Source organism: Petaurus breviceps, unplaced genomic scaffold (genome assembly GCF_028583685.1).
Source record: "Petaurus breviceps papuanus isolate PSGF00001 unplaced genomic scaffold, PetGlider_PUasm1.0 37, whole genome shotgun sequence".
In the NCBI taxonomy this organism is placed as follows: Eukaryota; Metazoa; Chordata; class Mammalia; order Diprotodontia; family Petauridae; genus Petaurus; species Petaurus breviceps.
In genome coordinates, this window is record NW_027186296.1 from 66,281,913 (window position 1) to 66,307,706 (window position 25,794).

Here is a 25,794-nt window from a genome sequence, read left to right on the forward strand (position 1 = left end):
TAAAGATCTTCCCTGCCCCTAGGCTAAAGTGCACCTGGAGCTTGGGGTGGGAGGCTTGTTTTTCAGTAGATACTTCTTGATTGGCCAGTGAGTCAATAAGATTGTTACATTCTCTGAGCCAGGAGAATGGCTATATAAGCCCAGCTTTGTTTTGGGGCTCACTTTGAGAAGTGTTCTGTGATTTGATCTGGATTCTGGGAAGCCTTGTCCAGAGGGGCCCCCCCCCTTTGAGAAACCCAGATGTTGATTTGGTATGGATGTAATGGTTGGACAGTTTGGAAAGCTGTCTACTTGATCTGTTTCTCTTTCTTGATAATTCTGTCTGTATATTCTGAAGTTCGGGGTGCTGACCTTTTTCCCCTGAACTAGGTAAATGATACATGTTTGACTGATTAAAGTAAGCTTGTTAACCCATTTTGAGTTGCTTTCCTTTATCAAAGCAGATCCAAGAACCTGTGGTGGCAGCCACCCTGAGGATGCTTAGGGTGCTTGCTGCTACAGGGCCCAAAAAATGATGTATTTGTAGGGGGTTGGCTGGAGGGGTGGGAGGTGTCATCCACTAAGTGCTCATAAGATGGTCACCTGCTCATGCTGGACATGAGAGAATGGTCCAGAGGTACAAAAATAAATTGGGAGACTTTCCAAAGCATCAAGGCCCACGCTGGGTTTGGACATGGAGTCTGAGTACAACAGGATAGAGGTAACTTTGATAACATTTTCAAGGTTGTGCAAGTGAGCCTCATAACTTGGTAAACAAGCAGTGAACACTACATTAAAGTTTGAGGCCCACTATAAGAACCTATCTATCCCTATCTGATTTATATAGACTATCAAACCAATTAATACTGATTAGAATAGACCTTTGGCCTCTGTTTTCTCAAGGGATTAGACAAAATGGCCTCAGAGTTCTCTTCCAGCTCTCCAGCTATGATCTAAATGCTATGAATTGTCTGGTTACTACCTATCACTGAAAGACTGAAAAGAATTAAGAAAGTTCTCTCAGACCAAAATTCTTGAATTTGTCTGTGGAGCTACTCTAAGCACTAAAAAAAAAAAAAATCCTCCTTTTGATCCACTTGCTATAAACTTGAAAAGTTTTGACTCTGATCAAGTACTTTAAACCTGTTCTAAAAGAGTTTGGAGAAAATGAGGTAGGGATATTGTTCTTCACATCAAAAATGATAAGAGGAAGGGAAAAGAATGGACAGAAGGAGGAGAGAAAGATTCAAGTTGTAACCCTTCTCCCAATTGGAGAGGGTAGATTTACTATAACAGGAAGAGAGTAGGTAGTGGATTGCTTACTTATATCTAACTAATAAGGCTGTGAAAAAGAACTCAAAAGAAGAGCCTGACATTGGTTAACGTAATCACTGATGAGGATTTTTTCCCAACACTTCTACCCTAAAAAGTTTATAAATTGCTTACTATAAGCACTTCCTCATCCCTTGATAAAACATATACAGTATGTTAAATACAAATCCTTTTTTTTTTATAAGCAATTGGGGTTAAGTAACTTGCTCAAGGTTACACGGCCAGTTATTTCTGGTTGTGGTGCTGAGTATCTGAGCTGGGATTTGATCCAGGTCATCCTGACACTGAAGCCGGTGCTCTTACTCGCTGAGCCACCTGGCCGCCCCTAAATCCTTTTTTTTTAAGTGGCTAAGCCTCTCCCAAACTAAAGTCTGTTTTATAAGAGAATAGAGGTAAGGAGAAAGATATCCAAATTCTTTTTTTTTTTTTTGCCTTTTGGAGGGCAATTGGGGTTAAGTAACTTGCCCAAGGTTATACGGCTAGTTTTTCTGTGTTAAGTGTCTAAGGCCAGAACCAAACTCAGGTCCTCCCGACTCTGAGCCGGTGCTTTACTCACTGAGCCACCTAGCTGCCCCAAGATATCTAAATACTTGACCAAGAAAAAGTCAAATACCAATTGCTTATATGCCCTCAATCATGTAAACTTTACAAGACTAGAATAATGTTCAACTTAGGTATCACAGCAGAACCTCAAAGAAATGAATGTTGCCTTCTTCCCTCTTCACTGCTCATGGGTCTTACGGTGCTTCTTAACTGAGACCCCATGGGGTCTCGACTCACAGTTTAAGAAGCTCCAAATGGGTCCCCAAGTGCAAAAAGTTTAAGAAGCCCTTTGTGTCTACATTGGCTTCTTCCCACTGCTCCCTGAAACCCGGTAGATTAGAAACCAAGGGAATGTATAAGTAACGAATTCTAGTTTGTTGTATTTTCCAGATGTTACTGTTCCAAAGCATTTTGGAAATCAATTCATTGGGTGTATATCCTTAACATACAGGGCAGCTAGGTAATACAATGGATAGAGTGCTAGGTCTGGAGTCAGGAACTCATCTTTCTAAATTCAAATCTGGCTTCTGGCATACACTAACTGTGTAACTCTAAACAAGTAACTTCACCCTGTTTACCTCAGTTTCCTCATCTGTAAAATGAGATGGAGAAAGAAATGGCAAACTCCACCAGTATCTTTGCCAAGAAAACCTCAAACAAGGTCACTAAGAGTTGAACACAACTGAAAAAGAACAACATATCCTTAATGTATGAAGCAGGCACCATTTCTAAGATGTATTTAAATGCTTAAGAAATACACATAACTTCTATTTAAAATTAAATTTAAAATAATTCCTTACAATGAAATAGGTGACACATATAGGGAATAAGTTCTGTCCCATTTATTTCAACTAGAATTTTGAAACTGTAATGTTTCCCTTTGACCTACAGGAAGAGTATTAAATGGGGGAAGGGTTGGACTCTACGAGCCTGTATTTGGGAGGAGAGCAGAAATGCATTGTGATGATGCTGAATAGCAAAGAGTGTATGTGTGTTTTGGCTACGGCACTGAACATGATTTTCAGTATTTGAGAGAAAACTGATGGGTAAACTTTGCAGTACTTAATATGAATTTAAATGCATGAAACAAAGCAATATGTCCACCTTAAAAAGAAATCAAAGCACTGTCTGATTTGTTTAGTGTTTACTCACACTGCAATATTAAAATTTCCTACATTCCAGCAACTAACAGTTTCTGAACACTTATGATACAACATATCCCCCAACATACCAGTACTATCAAAACTGACATTTTTGTTTGCTATTGTTTAGTTGTTTTTGTCACATCCAACTTTTCATGACCCTATTTGGGGTTTTCTTGGCAAAGATACTAAAGTGGTTTGCCGTGTCCTACTCCAGCTCATTTTACAGATGTGGAAACCGAGGCAAACAGGGTTATGTGATTTGTCCAGGGTCAAACAGCTAGTAAGTGTCTGAGGCCATATTAAAACTCAGGGTCTTCCTGATTCTAGGCCTAGCACTTTATGCACTTTGCCACCTGGCTGCCCCAAACTGACATTTACCCACAAATAATTTAAACAGCAGAACCTGTCAAGTCCCACTGGCTAGAGTACTTTTATTTTAAATTTTTAGCATTCTCTTGTATATGTAGAACCTATATCAGATTGCACATAGTCTTGGGGAAGGGGAAGGGAGAGGCAGAAAGGGAGAGGGGTAGAAAATTTAAAACTCAAAAGCTTAAGGAAGTGAATATTGAAAACTAAAAATAAATAAATTTAAAAAAAAAAAGGGGAGAGAAACTGAAATGGCAATGGGGAGCAAGCAGTAGCAGTAATATTCCAACTCTCCCACCGTCGCTAGTGAGCCAAAGAGAATAACTGAAAGTGTAGCCAGTACTGAAAAGAGTGGCTAGGGAGGCTTTGTCATCAGGAGGAAGGCCATGTTTCAACAAGAGCTCATGGATGGAAGGAGTGAGAAGGTAATACTTTTAACATGCTGAAAGTGTATTATCTATGGAACAGACATGGGGGGGTAGATATTATGATACAATTTTGAGGTGGGAGAATTGAGAGGGGTGGAAAAGAGGAACCGTTTTGGAGAGGATGAGGATAATGAGCTACAGGAACTGTACGAGTCACTGGGATGTGCTAATCTATATAAATGCTAGTTCTTCATCTAATTATATATTCTTCTTATTACTTACATCACATAGCAGAAAGAACACTAGACTTAGATGCAAAAAGATCTGAGTTCAAATTATGCTTTATACACTTAGTACATACAGAGGCAGCTAGGTGGTACAATGGATAGGGCTCTGATTCATAAGTCAGGAAAACCTGAGTTCAAATGCAAACTCAAAAGACTTTCTAGCTTTGTGACCTTGGGTCAATCACATTATCTTTGCCTCAGTTTTCTCAACTGCAAAGTGGAGATAACAATAAAACATACTTCCCAGGTTTGTCGTAAGGATCAAATGAGAGAAAATTTGTACAGTGCCTAGCACAGGACCTGGCATAGAGAAGACATTTAATAAACTTATCGTTGTTTGCTTAAAAAAATTTAACATTCTTTTTTAAATTTTGAGATCCAAATTATATCCCTTTCACCACTCTTCCATCCATTGAGAAGGAAAGCAATGATAACCATTTTACATACGAAGTCATGCAAAAAATATTTCCATGTGGCTAAGGTATTTTAAAAGATGGTGTTGGGGGTTTAAAAATTATACTAAAAAAATCTAAGTAATGTTAAATCTTACCTCTCTTTCAAAAGCTCACCTCCAATGTTACCTTTTCTGTGCAGCCATATCTAATCTTGCCCTAAGTGGAAAATAATGGCTCTCTTATCAACTTTGGTCATAAGTCTTTTGTAGACATTTCACACACAAACTATTCTATTTTCTATTAGTTATTTCTGCAGATCTTATATCCTCCATTCAAATGTCAACCGCTTGGAGCCAGAGAGCTGTCTTACTTATCTTCTTGTACTTCCATTGTACTCTTGTTCATCCATTGCCTTCCACTTGGTAAATACTCGATTAATATTTGTGGAATCAAATGGACAAATCAAATTTTCAAAAGATGCTCTCTGCCTTTGTGGAACACAGAATTCCAGAACCCAGGCCTAAGTGTGAGTAGCGGAAATGAAAAGTAGTATGAAAGACCAAGGAAGGGGCTTAAGATCTAAGAACAGGAATTTGGTAATGGCCATGGTAATGACAAAAGTGTAAGAAAGCATCTCAAATCAATAAAAAGAAAAGAATAATTACTGATATGTTTATAGCACACAAGTTTGCAAATCACTTTACATACTTCCATGCCTCCTAACAGCCCTGAGATATAGGTACTATAGATACTAATCTACTGAGATACAGGTACTATAGGTACTAATCCAGTTTTACAGATGAGTAAACTGAAACTCATATTAGTTAAATGACTTGAACATAACTACTAAGTGGTATAGAGACAGAATTTGAATCCAGGTCTCCTGACTCCCAAGTCCAGCACTGTGAGCAGTATGCCAATGCAGCCTTGTCCATAATGCCTTTCAAAAAAAAGGACCCACTCCTAAAGGTCTTTCTTGGTAGTAAGAGCTGGAAAAGGCCACAGAGATCATTTACCCTAACACCTTCATTTTTCAGATAAGGAAACTGAGGCTGTTTAAAATGGATGGACTTGTCCACGTTCCTATCAGTGGTAAGTAGCAGTCAGGACTGGAATTCAGTGTTCTTTCCACTAGGTCAGGACAGCTGTGAAAGGCATGCACAGGGGCAAGGTAATCCGTTTTCAGTGATAGGAAAAGGGTTTAGACCACAATACACAACATTTGTACTGCACCTCCAAATACATTCGTTATTTCTCTCCAACAATGGCTAAATCGCGGTAACTTGGGATAAAGATGAAATGCAGGTGGGCAAGCCTAGCAAGCCAGGATGAGGGCTGCTAACCTTAAGAAGGTCAAAACCAGGAAGGTTTAGGGGCTTGAAGGGGAAATGAAATAAGGCACGACTCTCTCCGGCCTGCCAAGTCCTTGCGGGGGGGTTGGTTCAATTCAATTCAATGGAACATTTACTAAGCACCTACTAAAGTGGAGATACAAAGAGGCAAAAGGCAGCCCCTGCCCACAGGAAGCTTACAATCTAATGAGGAAGGGGAAGACAGCACGCCCACAAATACATGCAAAGCCAGGTACACACAGGATAAACAGGGAATGACGGGCAGAGAGAAGGCACTTGCAATTCTATAATATGGTTAGTTACGGTGCATGGCGGCAGAATGACCACTGAAACCTGAACGATTCTTATCCAAAGTCTTCCAGTCCAACCTCCCCCGCAAGCCTATTTTACAGATAAGGAAACTGAGGATCCGAGAGGCGACGTCGCCCGCCCAAAGTTACATTAGAGGTTTCAGGGTGAGGACCCACACGTTGGCAATCAAGGGCCCAGGGTTCGAATCCCGGCCCTAATAATGCTGACCAGTGAGTCCTGGAGCCAGTCGCTTGCCCTCTCTGGGCCTCAGCCTCCGCCTCCGTAAAATAAGGGTTGAGCGCCAGGGTAATCTCACTATTCCGGGATTATACAACTCTAACCCAGCCCTCCTTCCACCACACCCGCCCCTTCCCAGGATCACAGGAGGACTCGCGCAGCAGGTGTAGACGCCAGGGTAGCGACAAAGACGCCACCGGCAGCAGGGTTCAAGAGTCAAGCGGCAAGGAGGGAGGAGGTGTTGCCGCGGCGCGAAAGGGGCCGCACTCACGAAGCGCTGGTAGAAGCGGACCAGCCGCGGCTTCCCATGGTTGTTAAACACCAGAATCGCCTGGATCATCTTTCCGGAGGGCCACCGCCGCTACCGATTCTCCGGCACCGCTTCCGGCTCCTTCCGCCAGGACTGATGCTTACTTCCGGCCCGTCCTTCTGCCAATAGTGCCCCCCCCCCCCCCAAGAAAATATAGAGACGTCGCCTAAGGGCCCCTCTCCCTTTCTCCCAAACCTCCAGAGGGTGGCGTTCTCCTTGGTTGGGACTCAATTTTCCCACCAGCTTTTTTGTAATTCCCAGGAGTCCATCACTAAACTTTACAGCACCAAAAATATAGGGCCCCCCGTACCGATGCCCAGGGCCTGGGGGCATTTTCGTGCTATGTAAATGTTAGCTATCATCATCATGAAGGATAAACAACATACCCTGTCTTCCCTGGAGTAAAGGGAGTGCAAAGGTGGGAGTGTCAGATACTCCCTAGTTACAGGATCCTGGGAAAATCACTTAACCTCTACTTACCTCAGTTTCCTTAGCTATGAAATGGGGATGATAACAGCACCTTCCGGGATGGTTTTGAGGATATGGTAAATATTACATGAGTGCTATTATGTATTCTTTGCTCCCATAAGTTTATCTACAAAATGATCTTGTAAGTATAGCAGGCAGTGAAATGACTTTAAAAGTATCTGTTTAATCAGTAACAAAGCCAGGGTGGTGTATATACAGAACTGGACTTAAAGAGGGCATAAAATCTGTATTCAAATCTCAGCCAGCAGCTAGCTGTGTGACCTCAGACAAAGGAGTTAACTTCTCTGGGCCTGTTTCCTCATCTGTAAAATGACAGCGTTGACAGTTCTAATTCTATGACCCTCTGATCTTTATGCATGCTCAATTCCACCAGACTAGACTGATTTGGCAATAAAGTCACTGGGCCCCAGGAAGACACAGTTTATTTAGACTCAAAGCCATAAGCCCCAGAATCAAGCCCTCCTCAAAGACAGGTGGGAATATGTAACTTCCATAATGGGAGAGCAGTCTCTATCCTTTAACCCTAACTCTAACCCTAACCATACAGGTTTTTATAAATTTTTTTCATCTATTGGGCACAAGTTCCATAAGAATTGAGAAAATGTGGGGGCGGCTAGATGATGAAGTGAATAGAGCACCGGCCCTGGACTCAGGAGGATCTGAGTTCAAATTCGGCCTCAGACACATACAAAAACTAGCCGTGTAACCTTGGGCAACTCACTTAACCCCAATTGCCCTCCAAAAAGCAAAAAAAAAGAATTGAGAAAATGCACCTTCTTGCTTTTGGCTTGGAATACTGTATATACTGTGGGATACAGCAAACTTGCTGTTTTTGTTCATCTACTTCTATTTTTTTTCCTAATCTTTGTTACAAAGGATAGCTCCCTGGGAGGGATAAATTCAGAAAGTAAGGTGACCAAAAAAAAAAAAAAAGAATAAGCTATGGGTACCCCATCAATAAAAACCAAAATCAAAATTTTTAAACACATGTGATGCAGCATTCCTTTTAGGCAGTGGAAAGGGCACAAAGTGGGCCTGGAATCAGAAAGACCCAAGTTCAAACCCAGCCTTGGACACTTACTAGCTGTGTGAAACTGGGCAAGACACTTAACCTCCGTGTGTTTGCCTTAGTTCCCTCAACTGTTAAATGAGGATATTAATAGCACTAACCTTGCAGGGTTGTTGTGATGATCAAATGAGATAATAATTGTAAAATTCTTAACACAGTACTTTATAATGCTTATTTCCTTCCCCTTTGGAAGAAAATAGTATGAGAGAATTTAATCCATCGACAGCATTATTTCAAAGACCCTGGAATGTGGAAAAATAGGGTTCCATCCTGGGCCATGGGGTGTTTTACACTTGCCCATCTGACACATGACACTGACCAGGAAATCTGACAAATAACATTATTTTTCAGAACTCTCTTTTCCTTCAGGACTTGCCTTTCTTTGTATCTCTAGAATTTAACACAGTGCCTGGCAAACAGCAGCATCTCATCAATGCTTACTGACTGACAGAACTGAGCTATGAAGCAAAGGGCCAGTTATCACCCATCTTTATGTCCAGCCCAGTCTAGGGACGGACCATAGAGTCACCTCCAATCCCAAAGTTTGTCTTTGTATCTCTCTACCTAATGCAATACCTGGCATACTGCAGATATTCAATAAATGCTCACTGACTGATATTCTCGGAATGTTCCAGATAGAGGTTAAGTCAGAGAGATCTCCAAGGCCCCAACTGGGTGGGTCCTGCTCCTTTTTCGGGAAGATTAGATTTCAACCTACTCCAGATTCTGCTTTTCGTAGCATATTAACTGGCTAGTCAGTAGTAACAACACTTAGAAATCACTTCCAGTGAACAGCATCCTGAAACTAAGATTAGGACAGTTTCTGGCACATAGTAAATACTGAATAAATGTTTGTTGATCTGACTCAAACTAAGAAACACACACTTAAATCGGAGGATTGTTTTGTGTTCTCCCACCCCAGAAGTTTACTAATTGACAAAAATCGTTGATAAAATTAGCTTGCAGTATAAAAAAGGCGTAAGTTACATTAAAAAGCAAAACATTCTGGACTGGTAGGGTTAGTTTTAGAGCTATGGAACAAAGAGGCACACCAGTGGACCCCTTTGACTCTTCCCTATCAATTGCCCGGTTAGTGCTGGCCAAATCCAAAGCCTCTTGGAATCAGGAGATGGAGATTAAAATTGTAAGACCCAGTGAGGAGACAATTATCAGAGGGACAATGTGAAATTGGGGATGAAGGCTATGGTGTAAATGGAAATATGGCTGCATTGCCAAGAGAGGTAAGAGGAGTATAGGGCTGTGGGAGAGAGTATATGAATCTGTTGAAGGCCACAAGGAAGAAGCACAAAGAGGAAGGACAGAGGAACTGATGTCCAACTTTAGTTTTTCAGGGGCTCATGCAGGAAGTTAAAAGTCAAAATGACCAACAGAGAATTCACAGATTTGTTCCCATGAGCCACTGTGTCTCAGCTGAGTGAATCACTTTTGTTTCCTCCAAGTGTAGTTATAAATAATTCCAATTCATCTTGGAGATATCTGGTCACACCCCAAGAACACTCTTAAGCCGCCTGAATGAGGACATGGCAACTCTTCCCTCGACAAGAACTAAAGGGGAAACTCTAAGAAGACCAGGCCTTGAGCCCAGGTCGTCCAGGAGCCACAATGAATTGATTTGCCCAGACCCAGTAGGATTTTAGTAGAGGTGGGCCAGTCTGAAATATATTCCATCTTCTAAGAAAAGGTGATGATCTCTTCCCCTCCTACTGCCACTGTTCCATAAGAAGCATCAAAGATGAAATTGGGGTAAAGGGATTCAAAAGAAGTTTCACGATGATTGTGCCCACCAGAGAGATGTTCCACTTCCTGCTACTCTCAGTCATCCTGGAGAAACATTAAAAAAAAAAAATAGAACAGTTATTAACAGAGAGCATTATTTGAAATGCTCAAACTGGTCAGGGATCAGACCACCATCTCACAAGACCAAAAAAAAGATTCAGAAGCCATTGGTGAGAATTATTCAAGAGTCTTGGGATAAGCGGAGTATTGGAGGGGCAGTCAAACTATTTGCCACAATCTCACCCACCACCACTCAGGCCCAGGGGAAGACAGTCCAAGAACTCTAGGATTGGAGCATCCCTTTGCCCAGGTCACTGGCCCTGCTTGCAGCCTGACCCCTGCAGCCATCAAGCACTGACCAACTGCCTCCATTGGGCAGGGAAACCCAAGAACCCCGGGATACCAAAGCCACCCAGATGCTCCTGGCTTTGGTTCTATCCAACTCTTAACAGTCATCATATAAGGGTTAAATACATAGATACAACATAGAAACCATCTCTGTAGGTGACTGTATTCCCTGCCTGCTCAGCAACTATGTTTGCCAAAGACCCAGAACAAAGCATTCTCACCACCAAAGGCCGTGGCATTACCACCTACCCTACTACTGTTCCCTAAGGACCACAGGGCCTTTCCATCTGATTTGAAGTTGAAACCTCCTACATATACTGTCTTCTCGAACTATTACAATGGCGGCTGAATGAGAGCAGAGACTATCCTTCTTTTCTATATTAGAATAATGTTTTGCAGGGGCAGCTAGGTGGTGCAGTGAATATAGCACCAGCCCTGGAGTCAGGAGGACCTAAGTTCAAATCCAGCCTCAGACACTTAACACTAGCCATGTGACCTTGGGCAAGTCACTTCATCCCAATTGCCCTGCCCTCCCCCCTCCAAAAAGCATAAACACCTGTTTATCCTTTCAATCCATGGAGCATCTAGCCCTAGGAACTGAACTGGCCCAGTGGTTCTTACCTTTTTAAAACCTGCAACTTTATAGTTACATAACAGTTTCATCAGCTGGAAAATTCTCAGTATGGAAACTCCATCAACTATAACATACCACTTTAGAAAGGCGAGAAATTACTTGCCCAAGTCACATAGCCATTATGCCTCAGAAGCAAGCCCTGGATTTAGATCTAACTGACTCCAAAGTTTCCTCTTCTAGAGCAATTCACCAAGACAAAATACAACGAAGACCATCTAACCTGACTGTCATTACAAAAATAATAATAATTTTGTGATTCATCTGCCTGTAAAAATAACCCATTGTTGTGGTTATTTTTCTTTAAATATTCAATTGAGAACTTTAAAACATGTAAACTCAAATCTTCAGTCAAAAATGCACATTAAAAAAAAGAAACATCTGTGAGTATGCCCTGCAGACTAATTAAAACTGGTCTTTTGAATGAATATGAGGAATTCAAAGAAAGATGTAAAGAGTTGGTGGGGGGAGGAAGGTTGACCGAATAAGTAGATTAAGTTACTACATACCATTTAAAATAAATGATAAAATGTCTTATTATCTTAGCCAGATAAGAACACATCAGAAACAAATAATCATAAGCTGTAGACCAAGGAAAGAAAAAAAATTCCTTGATCAACTAGGTTACACAGCAACTGTTTTCTGATTAGCTGAGGAAACTTGGTAATGCCCTGTGGGCTTTATATAAAACCAGGGATCTAACTGAGAACATTAGATATTTGAACAGAAAGGAGATTTTTCTATCTACCACAGGTTCCCAAAGTGGTGGACACTGCCCCCTAGGGGCTCTAGAACCATCCAGGGGCGTTCTAGTAGCCTTGGGTACAATTGGGGGGCGGTGAATAAAAATAAGGTGGTGGTAGAAGCATAAGGAAGGAAGAGAAGAAATTTTTAAAAAACCTACCATACATGTTTTATCTGTTGCGTAATAGACTTAAAGTCGTGGTGATTACATTATTTTCCAAATAAACACACAAAATGTAAGTTATAATGGATCAGTGGTCAAGTCCGACAACACGACTTAACAAGCAAGTGTTGGTAGGCAACCGTGTGTTGTGTGCATTGTTGGGAAGTCCAGCATGCATCAACTGGAATATGTGCATGTAATGACTTGTTTACAAAACAATACTATATGGTTACATGATACAACACGTCATGTCAAAATCTCAATGCAGGAAAAACCCCACCAATTTACAATAAATTATTAAATGTATTATGCAAAATTTAAAGAAAAATTTTATTTTTGAAGTAATGCGAATTTTTAAAAAAAAACATTAAAGGGTTAAAGAAAGATTTCCAACAGGGTGCTGAGTAATTTTTTTTTTAAGGGGGCAGTAGGCCAGATAAGTTTGGGAACCTCTGATTAAACCTTCTAGAAAGAATCAATTGGAGGGGAGGAACAGAGCCTTATAGCCTGTCTCCATCTGCTCTCTCCTTTTCAACCAAGGGACCTCATAAATTTCTTCCTGTCTTTCTACTGATGTCTTAATGGTGTGGCTGGAACAGCTGACAACATTATTTGTGTCAGGAGGCAAGGACAAATCAGATTCAAGACTCTCCAAAAAGCCTAGTAGAAAAAGTGTAACATATCCAATGTTACCGCCCTGAAGTCTCTAGCAAAAAGACTTCCAGGCATCGTGTAACCCATTTACCATATGCACTCTAAGCTTGAGAACATGTACCCTGTATTCTGTGTATACTAGTAAGAGTGTGCCACAGACTTGTATTTTATTTTGAGGGGAAGAGGGTATTTTATACCCACTGTTCTTACCATACCACCTTAGTAAACACCCTCTTTCTAAAAGTTAATTAAGTCTTATTCATTGGTATAAATGGCAGCGAGGTGGCATAAAAGATAGAGCTCTGGGCCTGGAGTTAAGAAGACCGGAGTTCAAATCCAGACTCAGAGACTTGCTAGCTGTGTGTGACCCTGGGCAAGTCAATTAACCCTCTTTGCCTCAGTTTCCTCATTTGGAAAATGAGCTGAAGAATGAAATGGCAAACCACTCCAGTATCTTCGCCAAGAAAAACTCCTAAATGGGGTCATGAAGAATCAGACTAGTATGAAATTATAATTATTGTGGGAAGCACACTGGTGGGGCTTGTGAGCTATATGGAAATAGAAAGACACCCTCCAAACTCACGGGGCTACCGTTGAGGAGAGCAGTAGCCACACACTAGAGACCCAACTCATCAATACAAGTGGGAGTTCGGATAGTTGCTCCAGAGTACATACTTGTATGAACTGATGGAAAACTATGCAAGAAGAAGCAGGATAACAGCATATACAATGATATAAGTAAAAAGAACACAAAAACAAGATTTAAAGTCATACAACTACAATGACTAGTCTTGGCCTTGGCTATGAAGAAATGCCCCTCTCTCCTTTCTCCAGGAAGAACTTATAGGTTTGAAATTTTTACATGTGAAATCAGACGGGATTATTATAGATTGATTTTGCTTAACCAATTTTTCTTTATTTACAAGGGAAGACTCAATGGCACAGGGTAAGAGAGGAATATATGGGGAAATGACAGATAAAAACAAAAGACATCAATGACATTAAAAAAACCTAAATTAATACATGTTTAAATGACTGTTTTGGATTAAATAACCTCTCAAGTTCCTTTCTAAATTCTATAATGCTACAAGCAGATGGCCAGAGGAACTCCCAGGGCAATCTAATGGGAAGAAATGCATTCTGGGAAGGTTGCTTACCTTCTCATAAAACAGAAAAACAGTAATAGCTATTGTGCCAGGCACTGTGCTAAGTACTTTGTAATTATTACCTCATTGGATCCTCATGACAACCCTAGGAAGTAGTTATTATTATTATCCTCGTTTTACAGATGAGGAGACTGAGGCAAACAGACATAAAATGACTTGCCCAGGGTCACACAAAGTAATAAATATCAGAGGCTAGATTTGATTTCAGGTCTTCCTGACTACACTGAGCCATCCAGCTGCCCTATTTCCACTCTACATCCCTTCTCTCTTCATTCTGCTACCTGCGTCTCACTCTTCACTGGTGCCATTTCTTTTTCTTTTCCTTTTTCCCTTTTCTTTTCTTTCTTTCTTTTTTTTTCTTTTTGGAGGGCAGTTGGGGTTAAGTAACTTGCCCAAGGTTACACAGCTAGTTTTTTTGTGTAGGTGTTAGGTGTCTGAGGCCAGAACCAAACTTGGGTCCTCCTGACTCCAGGGCTGGCACTTTACTCACTGCGCCACCTATCCACCCCCTGGTGCTATTTCTATACAACTACCCCAATATAGTCTAAAAGGGGGGAAAAGTAGAACTTCTTGTTGGGTGATTAACATTCTCATTAAAAACAGAGACTTCAGCCTAGTTAGAACTGCCAAATCCAGTTGATGAGGTGTGGTTGCCCTCCTGTTATGGGTTTCTGTATCTGCTACCTTGATTGATAAAGGTTAGGACTGAGCGAGAGATGTGTCAAGAGAGGGCTGTGACTTTATCACTGAAAATGCTTGAGCAGAGTCTAAAGATAGTATCCTGTGAAAGGAGGGAAAATGGAGGAGATTCCTGCCTAGATACATATTCAACTAGACTCAATTCAATTCAATAAACATTTATTAAGCACTACTTATATACCAGGCACTGTGCTAAGCAATACAAAAAGAGGTCAAGGACAGTCCCTGCCTTCAAGGAGTTTAAAGTCTAATGGGGAAGACAACATGCAAACAAGTATATATGCAAAGCAAGCTATACAGAAGATAAACAGAAGTTAATCAATAGAGGGAAGGAACTGGAATTAAAGGAGGTTGGGGGAGGCCTCCCTGGAAGAGGTGGGATTTTATTGAGACTTAAAAGGATAATCTCTCTTGTCCCTTCCAAATTCTAGCATCTATGATTCTGTGAAATATTTTAGTCTATTTTTAAAAAATTATTGATACTCATCTAAACCCCAGCACCTAGAAGACTGCCTGACTTTTAGTTTGTGCCTAATAAATGCTTGCTGACTAACCAATTAAACAAAATGCAACAAAAAAGCTTTCAAGAATAAGGAATTATGGGGCGGCCAGGTAGCACAGCGAGTAAGAGCACCGGCTCCAGTGTTGAGAACACCTGGAGATCAAATCCAGGGCTCAGACACTTAGCACCCACCCAGAAACACCTGGCCGTGTAACCTTGAGCAAGTTACTTAACCCCAATTGCTTAGGGGCGGCCAGGTGGCTCAGTGAGTAAGAGCACCGGCTCCAGTGTCAGGATGACCTGGATCAAATCCGGGCTCAGATACTCAGCACCACACCCAGAAATAATAACTGGCCGTGTAACCTTGAGCAAGTTACTTAACCCCAATTGCTTTAAAAAAAAAAAAAAAGAATAAGGAATTACTTAACCCCGATTGCTTTAAAAAAAAAGGAATTATTTTTGTTGATAGACAAGGCTGAAAACTTTGCAGACTCTGGTTCCATTCCCAACTCTGTGGGCTTTGAGTAAGCTGTGGAGTTGAGGTAGACAGGGGAGAAGGAGAAAAGGGGACAAACCAGAGGGTTTAGAGTAGTACCTGAGGCTTAAGGTTAACTATTTTGGTTCGCTTTATAAAAAGCTGAAGCAGTATTGTTCACCATATTATTCAATGAGTTTCATATACTAGCAAGCATGTGTGTGTGTGTGTGTGTGTATTTATTGCCTTGATGTATAGAATTCCCAATGAGGAAATTCCAACAAAAGATCCACCACTAAAGATCAACTACCGTTCTGAAACTTGTAGTCTAAAAGAATTGGTCAGGGTACTAAGAAGTTAAAGGACTTGTCCAGGGTAACAAAACCTGAGCTCAGGTCCCTGTGACTCCAAGGACTTCCTCTATCCACTCCTAGATACTGCCTCTCCTAGGGATGGATCAACCATAAAGTGATCAATTCCACTGGAAACTGTAACCACAATTCAAACTAAAAATTAGGAAAGTCCCTATTCACCAACCTCACTATAATTTGAAGAAATTTGTATGTGCTTTATAAATTATGCTGTGACTAATAAATCAACATTTGTTAAATTCAATTTGGATTCTATCAGTTGCTAATCTCTCCAAAACTACACAGAAGAGCTAACAAAGCTGGGATTTAAATGGACAACAGTCTTCCTTGTCTCTATCCCCATCTCTCACCCCAAGTGTTCAAGAACACTCCCAACTTACCCACTCATCATCTTCTGCCCCATCCCCTTGGCCTCGGATCTCTGATGCAGCTCCTTCTGAGGATTTCTTAGCCATGATATTGTCTGTCCATGATGCTCCTGTTTGTCCATCACCAGCAAAATTACACTTGGTCACTGTCCCAGCCTCAAGTTTTGCTAGAGAGCCTAAAAAAAGAGAGCTTTAGAATAAGTGCCATCAACAGGGAGGAAAAAAATATATTTTCCATTGATGAGAGCTGGTTCCATTCTCAAAAAGTCAATTAAAATAGGGTTAAGCAAGTCCCCAAGTCCGTGACCATGGATATGTTCAGTGTGTAAATATCAACTTGGGTACCTGATGGTAGTTCTTACATCCATGACAAAACTTCCATAACATTATGGCGCCCCTCACTCAAAAGAGCTTGTGAGAACCCACCGGGGATTAATGGCCCCCAAGGGGTTTGTCATGAAACTTTAAAATGTCCCATGATGACACTACCCATGCACAGAAAAAGATCTGCTGGGCTTCTGTGAGTACCTAGACAAGATGGCCTATGAAGTGAGAGTCAGGAGAGCCTCTCCATTCATGTAACCAAGACATGAGGGAAGATGAGCAGTGAGAAAATTGATAATCAAAGGAAGCTCTGAGAAAGGTAATTACCACTCACCTATGAAAGGGCTATCACCCTGGGTTTTCAGACGAATTTCTGCACCTAGCTCTAGTTCAATCTTCTCCATCTCAGTCTCTGAAATCCAAAATGCCAGTGTCTGGTCCGGAGTGTGGCTTCCCGTCATTGCAAGCAGCTCTGGCTTTTCCACGAGCCCCTTCAACTCCATGGGCGAGAGTCTGTCCGTGTCACCTTTGGCTTCCACCTCTGACCACCAAACCAAACAAGATTCTATCAGAGGCCTGAAACTCCCAGGCAAAGAGTCTTTTTGGCCCCACAGGGTCTCCTGGATAAGAACAAGATCTCTGTGGAATCCAGGAGCAAACAGAAGCCCTTCCTACTCACCTAATGATCTAGCCTGATACTGCTTTCTATTTGGAGGTCTTTCCAGGAGCAATCTGACAGCTTCTTCTTATTGTTAGGGTCTTAAACCCTACAACCCTAGGGATTACATCTTGCCTGTTTTATCAGAAACTCTCAGATGCTGGCGGAGCAAAGACCTATTCTGATATTGAATGTATTCTTATGAGGCAGCTGCAGTCCCACATATTTCTATATCGACCTCAGGTTTTCCTTATTTTGTGTGCTGATCCCCACAGCCAATGTGGAAAACCTTTTACAACCTGGCCCCTTCCTACCTTTCCATTCTTCCTACACTCTTCTCTCCTCCACATACTCTATGATCCATCTGGCCTGACACTGGCTATTCTTTGCATAACACACCATCTCTTGATAGCATGGCTTTCCAATGGCTGTCCCAAAGACCTGGAATCCTCTCGCTCTTTATCTCTGCCTCCTAGCTTCCCTAGCTTCCTTCAAGACCTACCCTGTAAAAGAGCCCTTCCTGGTTTTCCTCTCTTCCCCCATTCCCTAACTCCCCCACTGCTAGGGCCTTTCCATGTGTCTTATATGTAAGCAGTCCCATATATGCTGTCTCCCTCAGAGATCTCTAGTGTTCAGTACAGTACCTGGAACATACTAAGTACTTAACAATAATATTAATAGCTCACATTTACATAGCATGTACTGTGTTCCATGCACAGTGTTAACTGCTTTCTCATTTGATCTTCACAATAACCCTGGGAGGTAGGTACTACTATTGTCCCCATTTTACAGTTGAGAAAATTGAGGCAGAAAGAAATTAAATGACTTGCCCAGGGTCACATAGCTAGTAAGTGTCTGAGACCTGACTTCAGGTGCTCTAAGGACTATACAACCTATTGCATCAAATGTTTGTTGAGTGATTGACCAGGAAGGGTGGGGCCAGATTATGGGAGATTTTTGAAGCAGACTGAGAAGCTTAGACCTAGCATCATAGACACAAGGGAACCATAGATGCCCATCAATTGGGGAAATGGCTAAACAAACTGTGGAATATGATTGTAATGGAATATTCTTGTCCTATAAAAAATGACAAGCAAGATGATTTCAGAAAAACCTAGAAAGACTTACATGAACTGATGTATAGTGAAGTGAAGTGAACAGAACCAAGAGAACATTGTACACAGTAACAACAATATAGTTTGATGAAGAACTGTGAATGACTTGGCTATTCTCAGTAATACAATGATCCAAGACAATCCCAAAGATCTAATGATGAAGTATACTATCCGCCTCTAGAGAAAGAATGGTGTTATCTGAATACAGATTGAAGCATATTATTTTTCACCTTTTTTTCTTTCTTCCTTTTTCTTTTATTTGAGTCTTCTGGGACAAAATGACTAATATGGAAATGTTTTACATTTTTTTACATAATTGTACATGTTAAAAAAAAAAAGGGAACCATAATAACAATAACAGTACTGGTAATGGTCGTAGGAGTAGAAGCTCCTGTTCATCTAGAGCTGTTAAGTTTTCATATATTGTCTCATTTGGTCTTGGCATAAGCAGATGAAAAAAATATTTATGAACGTCACATTTGGTATCACATTACATGTCTCTCAGAGCTTACATGTAAGTCATTTAACAACGGTATGCAGGGTGGCTAAGTGGCACAGTGAATAGAGTACTGGCCCTGGAGTCAGAAGGACCTGAGTTCAAATATGACCTCAGACACTTAACACAAAAACTAACCATGTGACCTTGGGCAAGTCACTTAACCCCAATTGCCCTCCAAAAAAAAAGCAAAAAAAAAACAATGGTATGCAGGAGTGTGGTATAATCCTTAAAGCAACTGATCTGGAGTCAGGAAGACCCAACCCAGCCTCAGACACTTCCTAGCTGTGTGATCCTGGGCAAGGCACTTAATTTCTGTCTACCTTAGTTGTCTCATCTGTATAATTGGGATAATAATAGCACCCACCTTCCAAGGTTGTCATAAGGATCAAATGAGACAATATTTATGAAGTACTTGGCAAACTTTAAAATGTTATATAAATGAGAGAAGGAGGAGGAGGAGGCAGCTAGGTGACATAGTAGATAGAGCGCTGGACCTAAAACCAGGAAAATTCATCTTCCTGAGTTCAAACCCAACTTCTGACACTTATTAACTGTGTGACCCCATTTACCCCAGTTCCTCACTGTAATGGGAATGCAAATTTGGAAGATCTTCCCTGCCCCTAGGCTAAAGTGCATTGGCCAGTGGGTCCAAGAGGTTGTTACATTCTCTGAGCCAGGAGAAGGCTATATAAGCCCTGATGTGAGGCTTTGTTTTGGGGGCTCACTTTGAGAAGTGTTCTGTGATTTGATCTCGATTCTGGGAAGCCGTTGTCCAGAGCCCCCCCGGCTTTGAAAAACCCAGATGTTGACTGGGTATGGATGTAATGGTTGGACAGTTTGGAAATCTGTCTACTTGATCTGTTTCTGTCTTGATAATTCTGCCTGTATACTTTGAAGTTCGGGGTGCTGACCTTTTTCCCCTGAACAAGGTAAACGATATATGGTCTGACTGATTAAAGTAAGCTTGTTAACCCATTCTGAGTTGCTTTCCTTTACCAAAGCAGATCCAAGAACCTGTATGGGCAGCCACCCTGAGGACGCTTGGGGTGCTTGCTGCTACACTCACCTATAAAATAAGCTGGAGAAAGAAATGGCAAAATGTTCCAAGAAAAACCCAAATGGGTTACGAAGAGTAGAACATGACTGAAAAAAATGACCCAACAACAATAGTAGCAGCAGTATATATTAGAGAGGGAAGATACTGGAGTCTGGGGCAATAGTAGTATCAGCAGCAATAGCAGTAGTGGTAGTAGGGATAGTAGCAGGGGTAATATAGATACATATAGACACAGATACCTAGATAGATAGATGCACACACATGTGCGCACACACATGTATGTACACACATGTATGTATGTATATGCATTATATATACATTAAAAGCTCCCTTAAGGAGATGAAATCTGAAAATCACACGCTTTGAGAACTGGAAGGGACTTCAGTTGTTATCTGGTTCAATCCATATGTAACCACAAGAACTGAGCCTAATCAAATACATTCAAAAAGAAATCCATGCTGGAGGGGGCACAATTTTTAAAAGTCAGGGATCAATTGTCAAGATATTTCAAAGAGGGAAAGATTCCAAAAGAGTGGAAAAGATCACACTTAGTACTCTGACCCAACAAAAGATGACTAGAAGAAATCAACAACTCCCGACCCATATGTGCTTTATAAAAGCTTTCAGAGGTACCTATGGACACACTGATGGCATCCTTCATGAAAACATGAGAAGGAAAGAGCCAGGTTTTCACAGATGACTTTCTATGGCACACACATGTTCAAAGTCATACTGAAAGGTGGCGGGAATATGCCTACTCTGTCTATTGTCTATTACAAAAAACCATTTGAATGACTGGAACAAAATAGAGCCTCAAACCCTCTCTTCAAACGAGGTGTCTTTCACATGTGTTAATATCACTCATGGATAGAACTTTTAGTGATCTGCTGGGGATCAACGTGAAGAAAGACATAAAACAGACATATGCCCAATAAAAGTATCGGCTAGGGTCATGGAATCAGACAGTCCTCATCGTGTACTAGAAAGAACATACAATAAGTCAGGAAAATAAGAGTTCAAATCCTGCTTCTAACACTAACTAGCTGTGTTAGCGTGGGCAAACTTTGGTTTTCTCATCTACAAAATGGGAGTATTAATCTGTATACTTTAGAGTGATTTTGTGAAGAACACATAACTTGATATGTATAACATGCTTTATAAGCTTTCAGGCACTATATAAAGATCAGCTATTATCATCATGAGGAGGCCAAAAGATGAAGTCACTATTTAGGTCAAATTTCTCCAGGTGCTCCTTTTTGTACAAAATATTGTGTTGCTCTGCACCAAAACCTAGAATTTTCTTTTCTTTTTTTTTTTTCCCCCTGGAGGGGGGAAGGCAAGGCAATTGGGGTTAAGTGACTTGCTCAAGGTCACACAGCTAGTAAGTGTGTCAAGTGTCTGAAGCTGAATTTGAACTCAGGTCCTCCTGACTCCAGGACTAGTGCTCTACTCACTTTGCCACCTAGCTGCCCCTACCTAGAATTTTCTAAATGAGGCCTATAGATGCTTTAAAAAAAAAAAAGTAGCTTAGCCATGTGCCCCAGAAATAAAGTGAGGAAAAATACAGATTGCTCAGATTTATGACTTTCAATTGGACCAGTAGCACACTCTTGGGCCTCCAGTCCCATGGGTATGTGTATGTTGCACAAGCACTAGTTAGACAATGAGATGGGTCCACAACTGAACAGAAGGAGGACATCAGGCTGGAATTAATTTGGGAATTAACTTATTTTAATTAAAATAATTAAATCATACTATACTTTCAATTACTCCAAATGTCTCTTTTTTTTTTTTAAGGAAAAGTTCCCCTTTTATTTTTAGTTTATTTTTAATTTTCAACATTAACTTCCATAAGTTTTAAATTTTCTCCCCCTCCCCAAGATGGCATGCAATCTGATAGATGTTCTACATATAAAATCCTATTAAACATATTTTTACATTAGTCATGTTGCATAGAAGAAGTAGAAAAAGTGGGAGGAATCATGAGAAAGAAAAAAAAAGAAAAGAACAAAAAAAAAGAAAATAGTCTGCTTTGCTCTGCATTCAGACTCCATATTCTTTCTCTGCATGTCAATGGCATTTTCCATCATGAGACCTTTGTTTTAGGACTTTGCATGGCTGAGAAGGGCTGAGTCTATCAAAGTCAGTCATCGCACACCCAGATGCCTCACTGACACAAAAGTCCATCCGTCTAGTCAATATCATAATTCTTCTGATGATGGGGCAGCTAGGTGGTACAATAGATAGAGTAACAGGATTGGAAGCAAGAGGACCCAAGTTCAAACCCAGTCTCAGACACTTCCTAGCTATGCATACTTTCCAGTATGATCCTGGGAAAAGTCACTTAACCTCTGTTTGCCTCACTTTCCTCACCTGAAAAATGGGGATAATAATAGTACCTAGCTCCCAGGGTTGTTGTGAGGATCACATGAGTTATCTGTAAAATGCTAAGCACAGTGTCTAGTATACAGTAGGCACTATATAAATGTTAGTAATGATGATGATGATGATGACATCAATATGACAGTGAATCATGGAACACCATGATCTCAAAAGAGTCAAAACCTGCAGGGGACCCCTTAAATCCATCAAACTGGCAAAGGCTAAAATATTCAAGGCTGACAGGGCTATGGAAAAAAATAGCATGTTAATTCACTAACAGTGGGGGCATGAACTGGTCTGACTATTTCCAAAAGCAATATGAAATCATATGATAAAAGTTACAAAATTGTTCATATCTTTCAACCCAGTTATTCATTAGGAGGTTATGACTCCAGGGAGGTCAATGACAGCAAGAAAAGACATTATCTTTACACAAGTTTCCAAAGAAGCTCTATTCATAAGAGCAGAAAGCTGGGGATAAACCGTGCACCCAGTGTTGAGAGAGTAAATGAACGAATTGTGGCATATGAATGAAATGGAATATTCTTGGAATGAAAAATATGAAGAATTCAGGGAAATATGAGAACGCTTTTATGAAATGATGCAATAAGGAGTGGCAAAGGACACTATTCATACAGACTACAATGATGTAAATGAAGACAAACTCAAACAGCAACAAAATCCAGGCAACAACAAGGCTCAGTGTTGTAGTATTCTGCACCAGTTAAAGGGCACCAGCATTTTTCTCTTTTAAGAAATGGTCATTACAAAAAGCAAACGGTAATTTAGACTGCTTAGAGACACAATTCCTCTCTTGGGCTCTTCAGCTGAACTTCTGGTGGGGGGCTATACTTTGTTGTTAGTTTATTTGTCTTTTGGATTAAAACAAAATTTATCAATTAATTGTTTTTTCACCTATCCCAAAGGTCAGTGGACAGACACACAAGTAGACCACAGAATAGTATCAAGTGAAGAGTAGCATAACTGTATGATCGAGGGAGTAGTAAAAGAGATGGGTTACATAGGAAAAGTGAGGGATAAGAGACAGCATATGCACTGTACTCATACTTCTGAAATGACCAGAGTCAGAGAAGGGTCTGCAGCACGCTGGGTAGGTCATCCAGGGAATATTTACAGAAAGACATGGGTACGAATCCCACAGGATAAGATGGTGTGATTGGGCCACAATCTGGACAAGGGTGGGAGTAATCATACTGTGATCTCATGATCACAGATCCATCAAAAGTGTAAGTGCTAAATTGTCTGTTGTACACTATGCCTGCCATAATTTAGACAAAGAAACATTAAGGAGGACCTGGAGTAGTCGGGAAAGGTTTCCTGGTTGAGACAGGACTGGATGCAGGCCATGAAGGATGGACAAGATTTCAACAGGGGAATGAAAGTGAGAATGGTATCCGAGGCAAGGATAGATAATATGAATGAAATCATAGAGACAGGAGTGAGCACGGTGTGTCTGTGAGAGGCCAGCCTCACTAAAGCTGACAGCAGAAGCTAAAAATACTCAGAAACATTGTAAAGTTGGATTGAAAGGGCAGGAACACGTGTCATTTTTATCTTCTTTTCAAAGCAACCCTGACCTATCTCCTCATTGTGCTGCTTACATTTATTAGTACATTTTAACTCTATAAGATTGTGACCATATCTTAGCTTCTAGAGAGTGGTAGTCTTCCCTAGGATCAAATGAGATAATAACTATAAAGAGCTTAGCCTGGCACATAGTAGGTCACCATCATTGTCATCCTTTTTATCACTACGATACTCCATGAGTCAGAGGCTAACCCTGGAAAGAAGCCTAGAATGAGCCATACTCCCTATCCCTTATTCTTATACTTATTGGGCAGTAAAATTAACCTAACCAGGTCCATATTTTTATCATCCATGGGAGATCAGGGCCAGGAGAACTAAAGACTGATTGGCTGGCCTACCCCATTCAGCTTCATCACTATAGGGGAGAATGGGGAAAAAAATCAAGGATAGCAAAAAAGGTGACAGGAAAATAAGCAGACCAGTTGCCACAGTGTCAGAAGCCACCATGTCTAACATCGAATTAGATGTCTCTTGTATTGGGAGGTTATCCCTGCCTCAGAGATGGAAACTCTAGCTATCTTAACCGAAGAGGAGGGGTAGGGGGCAGCAAAGGGAGATGAATCCTCCTCCTTTCAATTGATTCCCTCTTAGGAGCTTGGATGGAACCCCTTCACAAACTAGACTGGTCTTCCACCTGGCTAACTGGCTGATTCTCTCAGCCAGTCATAATTATTTCCTGTGTGGTATCATCGTTTTAATCCCAATGATCAAAGCACTTTATTCCTCCCAAACTGATTAAGCAATTAAAAGTTAACACTTTTAATTGATTCAATTAGACTGCCTGAAATTTATTTTTGTTGTCATTCAGTCCTGTTTGAGTCTTCTTCACCTCATTTGGGATTTTCCTGGGAAAGATGTTGGAGTGGTTTGCCATTTCCTTCTCCAGCTCATTTTACAGATGAGGAAACTGGGACAAACAGGGTTAAATGACTTGCCCAGGGTCACAAAGCTAGTGAGAGTCTGGGGCTAGATTTGAATTCAGGATGATGAGTTTTCCTGACTTCAGGTCTGATGTCCTATCCACTTTGCCACCTACTGCCTGTGTTAAATGGATTAATCTAATCAACCCCCATTCTTACAATTATATTTCTCCTTCCTCAAATAACTCACACTTACACATATATGCAGTCACACACAAACACACACACACATACACACTCTCACATAAACACTCCAGGGGAGAGTTCTGTGATTTCATCACTGTATAAGACTCCCAGGGAACTTTTCATACTAGTACAGGTCAGTATTAGTTCTACAACTCATACAATCTTTGAGAGTTGCTTGGGTCTCTTATTTAATTTAATTAATTTTAAAAAAGGTTATTAAATGATTGCCTCAGGGTCACACACAACCAGTCTATATTTGAGGGAGACTTGAACCCAAGTCCTGAAGGCCTGACTCTGAGACTTGTTACTTATCTACTACAATATACTACCCCATATTTTGAGAAGAAAATGGAAAGGAAAAAAAACCTGCTTCTGCCACTTAATTTTGTGTCTCTCTTCTTTTCCCCTGTGAAGAGTACTGACTGAAGACTTTTCTCTAAATGGAACTCATTTCACCTCTGCCGACATGGATAAAAAGCTATATTATAAAATCAGCCAGTCTGCTCAATAGCATCTAAAACAGAAAAAGGGAATAGGTAGTCAGTATTTTCTCCTCTATGCTACCCATTCATCTGCTTCTCTTATCTTTCTCTCTTATTTATCTCTTTGGACTCAGAAGAAATGATAGGCAGGTTAACCAATGTGGCTCTAAACCTATAGGGCCCCATCGACGAAGTTATATTTTAGGCTGCAAAAGCTTTCAGATGGTGTCTTCAGTCATGTCCCACTCTTTGAGACTCGATTTGGTATTTTCTTGGCAAAGATAAGGGAGCAATTAGCCATTTCTTTCTCCAATTCATTTTACAGATGAGGAAACTGAGACAAACAAGGTTAAGTGACTTGCCCAATGTCACACAGCCAGTTAAGTATGGGTCTGGATTTGAACTCAGGTCTTCCTGACTCCATACCTGGCACTCTATCCACTGAGCCCTAGTTTTTCAAGACTGATTTAATACTAAGA

At 40.8% G+C, this 25,794-nt stretch overlaps 2 protein-coding genes across 3 annotated transcripts in view; both read right to left on the reverse strand.

Moving 5' to 3' along the window:
- Positions 1-6,727, reverse strand: part of AP3S2 (adaptor related protein complex 3 subunit sigma 2) — a 52,969-nt gene extending 46,242 nt beyond the window's left edge. The window contains exon 1 of one of the 2 annotated variants that reach the window (XM_069098615.1): positions 6,570-6,726. In XM_069098615.1, coding sequence (XP_068954716.1) covers positions 6,570-6,638 — 69 coding nt within the window. In that variant the 5' untranslated portion in view covers positions 6,639-6,726. Of the gene's footprint in view, positions 1-6,569 lie in introns of both variants that reach the window. The other variant, XM_069098616.1, reaches the window with a different exon arrangement.
- A 513-nt stretch (positions 6,728-7,240) lies between these two features.
- Positions 7,241-25,794, reverse strand: part of ARPIN (actin related protein 2/3 complex inhibitor) — a 30,431-nt gene continuing 11,877 nt past the window's right edge. Inside the window, exons 4-6 of the mRNA XM_069098614.1 lie at positions 16,743-16,949; positions 16,097-16,260; positions 7,241-10,008 (exon numbers count right to left, since the gene is read on the reverse strand). Of these exons, the coding sequence (XP_068954715.1) occupies positions 10,000-10,008; positions 16,097-16,260; positions 16,743-16,949 (380 nt within the window). The 3' untranslated portion in view covers positions 7,241-9,999. The remainder of the gene's footprint in view (positions 10,009-16,096; positions 16,261-16,742; positions 16,950-25,794) is intronic.